At 48.0% G+C, this 10,162-nt stretch overlaps 2 protein-coding genes across 2 annotated transcripts; both read right to left on the bottom strand.

The window, feature by feature from the left end:
- Window positions 1-2,010: 2,010 nt before the first annotated feature.
- Window positions 2,011-5,400, bottom strand: Pmar_PMAR008232 (chaperone protein DNAJ, putative; the record flags this gene model as incomplete). The annotated part of the gene is made up of 11 exons (XM_002768889.1): window positions 2,011-2,084; window positions 2,313-2,476; window positions 2,548-2,595; window positions 2,666-2,786; window positions 2,840-2,992; window positions 3,292-3,386; window positions 3,773-3,831; window positions 3,941-4,053; window positions 4,106-4,196; window positions 4,701-4,880; window positions 5,240-5,400. The coding sequence occupies 11 exons, from the start codon at window positions 5,398-5,400 to the stop codon at window positions 2,043-2,045; spliced, it is 1,227 nt and encodes a 408-aa protein (XP_002768935.1). The 3' UTR covers window positions 2,011-2,042.
- A 496-nt stretch (window positions 5,401-5,896) lies between these two features.
- Window positions 5,897-9,795, bottom strand: Pmar_PMAR008233 (conserved hypothetical protein; the record flags this gene model as incomplete). The annotated part of the gene is made up of 15 exons (XM_002768890.1): window positions 9,223-9,795; window positions 9,046-9,171; window positions 8,901-9,001; window positions 8,776-8,853; window positions 8,621-8,719; window positions 8,505-8,568; window positions 8,122-8,261; window positions 7,688-7,837; window positions 7,543-7,647; window positions 7,298-7,385; window positions 6,869-6,951; window positions 6,725-6,823; window positions 6,421-6,529; window positions 6,239-6,375; window positions 5,897-5,995 (listed from the first exon to the last, which is right to left on the bottom strand). Exons 1-15 carry the CDS (start codon window positions 9,695-9,697, stop codon window positions 5,897-5,899), a joined length of 1,953 nt encoding a protein of 650 aa, XP_002768936.1. The 5' UTR covers window positions 9,698-9,795.
- Between the last annotated feature and the right edge of the window lie 367 nt (window positions 9,796-10,162).

The raw sequence follows: 10,162 nt of genomic DNA on the forward strand, positions 1-10,162 counted from the left end.
TCACTTCGACGATATCACTTCCCCTAGCTATTAGCCAGGGAAGCGTAGATGGGCGGATTCGGTGTGGAATATCTCGTGAAGGCAGAGTACATGCGGTCGAGCAAGAGGCATGTAACGACCCACTTCCAACTTGCTGCCAAATTAGCCATTGATGTTGTAGGATACCACGGTAAATCGATGGGGACGCTTGCCATAACGCCGGGGGGTGATGACGAGTATGAGGGACCCTACTGGAGGAGATGTGCGGATAGCCCAACAAAGAAAAAGGAGGGGGATAAGGGAAAATCACCGCCACTCAGTCACCAGTGGTGACTCACCACCCGTTGGGTGAATGTCGAGTTCGGTATAAGCGGTCGAGCTTCGCATACTCCAAAATAGTATCACTCCCACGCCACGTTGAGGCGCTAGACCATATGGGAGGATGGTGCACGTTAGATTATGGTAACCGTCGGATGATTGTAAATCTGCACGAACTCCGTGAACACACGAATCGCCTAACTGCAGGAAGTGCGCGAAAACGTGATAAAATAACACACGATGTAGGTCAAGGGATGCATTGAAATGAGAAAAATTGGAGTGTTAAGAGGCGTTTAGAATTGATAGGCGGGAAGCGACGCATAAGAGTGACATACGCTGGAAGTATGCGAGTATGTAATAGGAATTTGAGAAAGAAGTTTGAAATGTGATTTTTCTCGCACGATTATATCCACCTAGCTTGAAAGTATTAATAATAAATCAACTGTTGATTCCGATTTGTGGCACCGAACCACTGATCCTAGGTAACTTGTGAGATGCTCGACCTGCTATTCCATAATTTGAGAGTTAAAAGTTGAATTTTTCAACTTTTCAATTTTTCAAAGACGGGTCGATTCCAATGAAATCGCAACGCCGTTTCTGAAGTCCGAATTCACATCAAAATTGCTGTGAAATTCATTCGATCGTCGAAAATAACGAGTACTTCGCTGTGCGTGAGGAGTCCGGCGATACCCAGCTCTGGAGAGCACCCCGCTACCCGTCATTGCTAGTACAAAAGACGTAAAGAAATGCATCGGCTCTGTGGAAGTTTTGTCTTCCCTCTTATCAACCTAATCAGCGAAGAAACGGCCGAGGAGCTCGGCGCCACCGAGTCGGTGGTGATGTAGGCACACTCGGTGGGGTCGGTCGTGCTGATCATGAGGGAAGATTCCTGAATAGAAGTATGGGGATTTCCCATTGAAATTCCACGTCTGATCATTCCACGGAGAAATTTCCTTGATGTTCTCCAAATTTCCGTGATTTCATTAAATTTCAGTAATCCATTTCCTCGCATTGGTTCTCATGTTAGAAATTTCGGGAATTTCCGCAAGCGAGAATTTCCTGACTTTCCAGATCCAACAACCCTGAATTCAGTGCCTCAAATGATCGACCGGTCATATTGTACCACCGGATGAAACCTATCAGACAAGGATTGAGTCATCACATTTGAGCCAGACCAACACAATAACCACCAAGTGGCTCACCGAACTGTACTCAGCCTGCTGTGAAGGCCCATCGATGAGTACCTTACCGACATAAGTTGGGCTGCGAGCAAGATGATTCGTCATTGACGAGTATTAGATCCAGGAATCCGCTCACTGAATCCCTCTGCGAGATTGGAGTTAGATCTCTGAGGGATCATTTTCCTCGGCAACGAATACTCGTTGAGCGAGTCGGAAATACGTAAACTCTGACTCGGTGACCGAGTCCCGGCTTGAACAACCTCAGAGACTCAATGACCGTCATAGAGTCTCTGAAGTTGTCGCCTTGTTCAGCGTTACCCAGAACTAGACTCGAGTAGGTACCCAGGTTGATACCGTTACGGTATTACCGTACCCTTAACAGTGCTGCAGTGGACTACTCAAACAAGCCAAATTACAATAATTGAGTTACCTGACGACAACAACTCATTTCTGCCTCCGGCATGCTGATCGATGACAACACCAAAAAGGTCGACAATGTATCAGAAACTGGGAACAAGAAACATGATTTGACACAACACTTGTGCTGCATGAATCAATCGAATCTCACTCTGCTGTTGCTGATGCACTTCTCTTCTCAGTCGCACCCTGAATGGGATTCCACCAATACACTACGACATAGAATAGATTATTTCTGAACTTTCCATGCGGCGAAAAGTGGTTTCCCCACCGAACCAAATTCACACAGAGATTTAGGCGCAGCCTTGTAGATACTCGACCGTTCATATGCTCACATAGCTTAGTAATCGAAAGAGGGTCACGATGGAAACAAGTAAATACCTTCTCACAGTGAAGAGGCGAAATCACACGGTTCACCTCATCGCTATTTCTAGAGCTTCGTTTCTCCTTAGACTCCCTTTCAATATCATCAAACTCCCTGATCAGCGCCTCCTGCCTCGGAGTTAGCCTCTCGGGCAACGAAAGCGAGAAATGCAGAACAAGGTTACCCCTTGGGTTCGAGGAGGAGTCGGTCGAGGAGCCTACCCATCAACAACTGATTATCAGCAACAAAGGGTTCATGGAAAATCAGATACAGAACCAAGTTATTCACCTGCACTGAGCTTCGGAGGTCCCTTCCCGCGAATAATGCGACTGTTGCCTGCACAATAAAAGCCATCTCGAAGCTCCAGAGGTATATTCACAACTGTAGCGTGCCCTACCGTACCGACCTGGTAAAGTGTTCGGAGGTATCTGTAGTCTAATGATATCTTTCTCCGAGGTTAGACTGGGGATCTCAACTGTGCCACCAAGGAGAGCTTGCGAGAGTGTGACCGGGACAGTCAAATGGACCTGGGGGAGTAGTAGTAGGGTAAATCATCATCACAAGTGCCCAGCTTCATTACATCTTCGTCAACTCGCCTGAACCGCTCATGCTCCTTCACTTTAATTGTCACGAACAAGTCCCCGTTCCTTCCTCCCCGCAAACCGCAGTGACCCAATCCAGGCAGTCTCAACTCCGTGAACTGGCGTGCACCCGCAGGCACCGAGACTAGGACCTTCCAACAACCGCAGTATATCGATAATTCAAGTCACCACGGCAACTGAGCGACACGACTCTTTGCTCCTGTGGCCTCAACAAAAGTTGAGAAGGCTTGGCTTTCCGCCAAACTCCAACGAACACTTTGGGTCGAAATTTCGCGACAAGCCAGTACCGACGAAATTAGTGTAAATTATTCCGGAGCGAGCGACCTGTTATGTGTTATGCGGGATGAAGCCATACTGAGAAAGAACTCTGGTACTTGTGATGAGCCCTTATTCTCGCAAGGTCGGGCCCAAAAAATCTCCCCGACACTACATCCTTCCGACGCACCATAGCGCCTTCCCCTCTACAACTCCGGCAGGGATGGTCTAAGGTTTGTCCTGATCCCGAGCACGTATTGCATGGCATACCTGATGAACCCAGTACATGACCATTGAGGAAATCATAAAGAGGTATTCTCTTAGAGATCAGGGCGGAGCGATACTGTGGTCGCCCAAGGTGATACAGGGGGATGAACAATGGTCCACCTCCTGTAACTCCGTGGCACAGGAATAGAATCTACCAGCACTTTCCTCATACACAGTTCCGTCATGATATGAAGTTACGCTATGAAATTCGTAACATCATAAGTCGTCGAGTATAGAGAGTATAGGGATGTCTCGTTAGAACTATCATTGGAAAGAGCTCCTCGAAAGCTTCATATTGGTACCTCATATCGTTCAATATTCCCACGCGCCACGAAATTACAAGAGGTGGATCCTAACTTTGAATCGCCCTGTATGACGAACCCTCATACCCATAGTCATGATCCCTCTTTCGACTCTCACCGTCCCCGTGCCCTTGCATTGCCGGCACCTGAGGTCACCACTCACTCACATCATGAGCCGCACACTCCATGCATCGCGACATTGAGGGAAGAAACGGAGTGGAAACATGCAATTCCAGAGAGGGTCATAGTGAGTACATCGTCCAGCCAGTGCCTGGAGCCGCTCCACTACCATTGCAGGTATCACAGCCCTGCCGGCACGATAGTGCTACTGTCCTTGTGCTACCACGCATCGCTTCCATGAAGGAAACCTACCAAGAAGGAGCACCTTAACGACTAATGGACACACGAGTCACCTCTCACTTCGATTTCCGTGGTAATATCATCTCCCCGCTGAGAAACCTGCCCGGCTTGCCGATACTTCGCTTGACGACCGAAGACCTGACGCACATTTCTGTCACATCAGTCTAACCACCGAAAATATGCACGTAGTTAACCACAAGCGTTGGTGACAATATAGAACTTCTGGGAAAATTTCCGGTGGTTTCTGTACATTTCTACACGAACTTCTATGTGAATTCTATAATTGTTGAGGAAAATGCCAGACCCAGCTGAGGAAAACGAACATATATTCCAACACTGCCCAAAAGCCCCCCAAATCGGATTATAATTGCTGATCACGTTCCTTAGAGACCCGAGTCAGACCCATGCAGTACAGTCAGTGAATCAATCTACAACTGTAATTTCACACGCTGTTCTTCACGAGGGGGTTCGCGAGTACACACGTTATTCCAACATAATACTCTACATATATTCACACGCGACTACCAACCCTTTGAGAGAGCCAAGACTTAGCCTACTTTAGAAAACTCGCTGAACATCTGGCTAGGATCATGATGCCAATCCCCCGCATTACTAGCCGACCCTCCGCTACTTGTCGTACCACTCCCAGCGGAACCTGCCCGCGATTATAAGATACGGCACCGAGAGAAACGTGCTACTACCATTCCTCATCTCACGCTGCTCTCGATCCAAAATCGACCTTTTCTTAGGGTCTGTCAGGATCGCATAGGCGTCCGTCAAAGTCGCCATTCGACCCTGAGCTTCTGGATCGTTAGGATTCCGATCTGGATGATACCTAAACAATCACCCAATGGGCGGATTAGATACCTCGGTAGCTCCCAACAGTACGCCAACCCAGTTCTGTGATGCTGGGCGGTCGAATACGAAATCACTCGAGCTTCTAAATGACCACCGTTGTAATTCACACAGAGACCATGACAATAGCCGAGCACATCGCGAGCACAGTCTTCGCTCGTTTGAGTAGACTTCCACTGCGAAACGTCGAGAGCGACAACTCATAGAGTCTTTCGAAGTTCCGAACACACTCATCCACTTGCTGATTTAATTTCAAACTCTGATAACTCTCGCAGCCGATCGCCACCATTTCACTTCAGTGGGTTTATCTAAACGATTCCCCCACAATAAAGACCTCACTTTTTCGCAAGCTCTCGAAACTTCTCCTTAATCTCTTTCTGCGATGCAGCGGGTGACAACCCCATTACATTGTACGGGTCCTTCTTCCCAGCGGTCGAGAAACACCGTTGATGAGCCGACACAACCCGACGGATCGCCAACCGCCGTAACAAGACAGTCATTATAATATGGCTGATGTACACACCTCTACTATTCTACTCGCGGGGAAGAAAACCTCAAAGTTGATAAGGGTAAGGAACGAGAGAAGTGCAGAACGACTGTTATTATCACTGTTGCAATAAATGTTCGCTCTCCTTGGCTGAATTCAGAAGTTGCCTCACATAGAAGTATACATACGAACTCGGGTAGAAGTGTACAGAAACCAACAAAAGTTGCCCAAAATTTCCATATTGTCACCAACACATCTAGCTGACCATTCCTTTGAACACTATAACACAATACATAACTAGCAGGTAGTAGGAAATGGACAACATTGGATCGAATCGCTAAGATCAGCAGTGTACGCTACTACTATCAATCCCACACTGATGATGATGATGATGACGATGGCGCCCACTAAAGAGGTAGACTCCAGGAGCGATAACTACAGCTAAACTACCTACCTCTATTAAATGTATACTTCTCTCATCCATCGTTGGTCGAACAGAAAAAATGTCACTACCCAGAGAGAAGCTTCGCTTGAATGTATAAACACGCGAGGGAGTTTTGTAGAATAGTCCCACTCAACAGCAGCTGGCGATCCATAGTTTGCGGCACCTGAGCAAATACTCTACTACAATTCTTGCAAACTTATGACTCCTCAACGACGCAGTTCGTCAGGAAACTTTAGACTCAAAAGCGATTGACGATGAGTTTTCAATCTAACATAGCCTCGAAGTATCATGCCAACCTCACCAACGAATAGTGCTGTTCCAAGACAACATGCCACATACACCCAACATGAACAGCCCTTCAAAACTCGTCTCACAGGTCGCCCTTCGCCCAGCAACCCTTTATTACGTCTTTGCCAATCTCCACATGAGCTCCACTGCGCCTAGACAGTTCATCCAAGAAGCCTGCCTTTACCCACGAGTTAATCGTATTGCGTCCCACAACAACCGAAAAGTACGATGCTTCGTCATGATCGATATCAGAACCTACCACACCATCCACAACTCCTCCCTCCTCCTCCTCCCCCTTACCTAGCCTATCAGCTGCCATCCCCAACGCCACGGCGGCGCTATCCCTCTGTCGGTAGGCCGACGACGACTCACTCGCCCCTTCATAACTATGGGAGGCGCGTCCATGACCCTGATACCAATCACTCAACTACTCCTCAACAACTCCACGACCACTACTTCCTACCCTAGGGCTCTCCATCGACCGACCGTGGGATTGATATTCTTGCTGTTGTTGTTGTTGATGGTGATGATGATGCCTAGCCCTCTTAGATTCAGGACTATACTCCTTCTCCCCCATACGCTGTTCTCTTCTACCAATAGTCACCTCTTCCGGCTCCCGTCCTCTACCCTCTTCTGGCGACGGAGGCGCGGCCGGCATAAAACTCAACTCTATAGCGACCAGCACCATCAACGCAGCTTTAACCTACACAGCCCCGTCAGTGCCGCTCCACAGGGCCCCCGAACCTACCCTCTTATCCAGTGGCCCATCAAAGGTAACGAACCGGGTAGGAATATCGTTAGACTCGCCCTTTTGAACTTGGACGTTGCATCCTGATACAGTCGAAAAATATCACTACTCCAAATCTCATGTAAAAACCACAAGAAAATCAACGACGACCCTGCAATCATACTATCGATAAACTATACATATTCACACTATATATACCATACATCTACCGTATACGTACGAATTACAATGAGACTTGTATGAATATCTAAACACATTTCAACATTCTTTCTAAAGTATGTTGTCACGCTGATACCATACAGAGCCTTTAGGAAAATAGATGAGCCTTCATAAGCTAACTTTCTTCTCCGCAAAGCGGAAAGCCCAGAGGGTGATACTCCAAAAAGTCCCACCACGAAGCCCATATTTCGAGTGCCCTTCTGCCCTTACCAGTAGTCTTGCATATCCAGTTGATAGTATCACCTCCACGTCCAATAACATTACGTGTCTTGTTTGCAGGGATCAGGAGCTCCGTGTACTAAAATCAGCATCCCTCTACCAATAGGAATGGACGAGCCCCACGGGTGGAACGGTTCCACTAAATTTACCGTGGAATTTGATATCACCGCTGATCGCCCTCGAACTCCCCACAACGATATTTCGTGGCGCGTGAAGAAATACCCATCCCTCATTACCCTGTCATCCTTCACATCAAGTACTTCCATAATCCTCACCATCCCCCTCGACTTCTCAGCCATTGTCCCCCTCAGTACCATAACCTCATTACGATTCGGCACCAACTAGAACGACCATCCCTCCTTCAACTTCCATAAATTTTACCTTCGGGTTAGGAGGGAACTGATCGGCCTTCTCAAACTGCACTCTAGCTCCACTGCAATGCTCGATCTCCGTGATAGATTTACCATTCTTACCAATGATGAACGCCGAATAGCGTCGATCAACGACCAACAGAACAGGAGATCCCGAGTCCTGAGTACCACAACACAGCAGCCTGTGACGCATTGTGTCACACATGACCGAAGCGATATACATATAACATCATGGTGATGGCGTCTACATATCTTCCATGAAAGCTTTACCGTTTCGGATGCTCATGATCATCATGAATTACATCCAAACTACGGACGCTTTCTAATCTATTGTTCCGCCTATCCATTTTTGCGCTATGATCAATGGCTCGGCAGAGCAAAGGGCTACAACTTCGCTTCAACAATCCATACCACACTTCCCACAACTCTTATAATATCACCCACCTGATCGCGTGGTATCTTCTCCAGACCCGGTACCCAGGGTACAACAACCTCTCCAGGTCTCCCATCCCCCTCCGCCGCCGGCGGAGGAGGCGGCGGGGGAGGTGGTGGAGGTGTGCCCCGCTCACTCTGTCGGTCCGCACCTAGACACACACAATGTAGGAAAATATACACATGATCAACTACAAGTACTGGCGACAATATGGAAATTCTGATGAAATTTCGGGAAAATATTATTGGTTTTTCTACATCTCCACCCCAATTTGTATATAAACTTCAATAATTAGCTTGGGAAACTCCTGAGCTCAGCTGAGGAGAGCGAACGTGTATTCCTCCAACACCGATCAGACCAATCATCCACATCAGTAGTGAAACCATCGACTTACCACCCATCACAAGAGCACTCGCCTCCTCGAAAGGAATACGTTTAGAACGGACAACGTCTTCAACCTGACGCAATCAGCCTTCATAAAACTATAAAAAATACACCGGCCGTCAGTACCATGTTTCTAAGCTTGCTTATGACGCTTGCTGTGGCCTCATCGGACCCCTTGATGATGATGGGTCTCACTTTCATGCCTTCAATAGGCGCTCTGGCGATCTGCATATATTATTGAAATGCTGCTCGGTGGGATCAAACCCGCGTCCAACACTCACCGTAACCTCGCAGTGAAAATCTGCTTCCAAGGCTCTCAGCCGTTGACCTCTCCCATCCAGGAACGCAAACGACGTAACCTGACATACTCCGTATCCAAGCAGCTCAACCTCAAGATTCTCCCTACCTCCGGTATCAGCAATACGAATATCCCACGACTTTGCGGTTTATCGCGTCGCAGCATATCCAACAACTTGTACACAGCAGTATCAACTTGCTGGGGGTTACCTACAGTATAACATTGAGGAGAAAACCGTGATAGCAAATAGTACCTATAAAAGTCACAACTCGATCCACCAATGACTTGGGCGTTTCGCTTGGCTTCGACACGTGAACGTTAGCTCCACTCAACTTCTGAAGCCTGTGGAGACCAGTACCGCGCACTCCAATGATATGCCCTAACAACGTGACCATTCCCATACCACTCTTCTCTCAACTCCTATCCCTACCTGCAATATCATCAGGAACCAAGCACCGACATGGCAAATACTCCTGTGATGACTGAGACTGTCCAACACGATTACCACCAGACCATCTCCGAGCTGGTTCGTTGCTTCGGTCACCATCATCTCGACGCCTCTTACTGTTGCTTCTTCTCTCACTAGGTGGATCCTCACGGGCCCTCACTGGCTTTTGTGACGGAGGTTCCTTATCGTCCGGAACGGACTTTGGGGAGTCTTGCTGCTCATCCGCGCTATAGCCCTCATCTTCTTCTTCTTCTTCTTCTTCACCAATACTCTCATCTTCGTCGTCATCATCATCAACTCGGTCATCCGGCGGTGGTTGGAATGTAGTCGTGGAAGTAGTAGCCGTAGCAGTTGGCCCTCCCCCCTGTTGATGATGTGGAGAGGAAGCTGCTACTACCGCTGCTGCTGCCGCCGTCTCGTCGTAGTCAACGTCCTCAGATGTTACTCCGTAATCCATGATTATACGCGAGTGGTGATGGTGGTGGTGAAACGGCGAAGAAAGAGGAGGAGGAGTAGGGGGAGATCCCGGACGTTAGGGAGATATGAACGGACGCCTACAACAAGACTCGACAATAAGGACCACACCGTTACAACCAGTAGTAGCAACAACACCAACAACAACACCGATACGACGACAAGGGCGAAGGAGAAGAAGACGACTGACCACCAACGAGGATAGAGCCAAGTTACTAGTCACCGATAAGATGGAGGAGAAGTGTTGGCTGCGGAGTTAGGATGGTAAAACTGACCCATCGAGGGGATTGAACCCACGCCCTTCATCGAGACGAACGCTAAAGCTACTCTTCCAGCCAACGCGACACACACCAAGTGGAAGAGCTAATCACATGAAGTTGACTGTCTCGTAGACTTGAGACTACACCAGAGAACTACTATGGTAAAACTATCCGTAGAAGTTTAGTGT

The sequence above is a fragment of the Perkinsus marinus genome (genome assembly GCF_000006405.1).
Source record: "Perkinsus marinus ATCC 50983 genomic scaffold scf_1104296966926, whole genome shotgun sequence".
NCBI classification, from domain to species: domain Eukaryota; phylum Perkinsozoa; order Perkinsida; family Perkinsidae; genus Perkinsus; species Perkinsus marinus.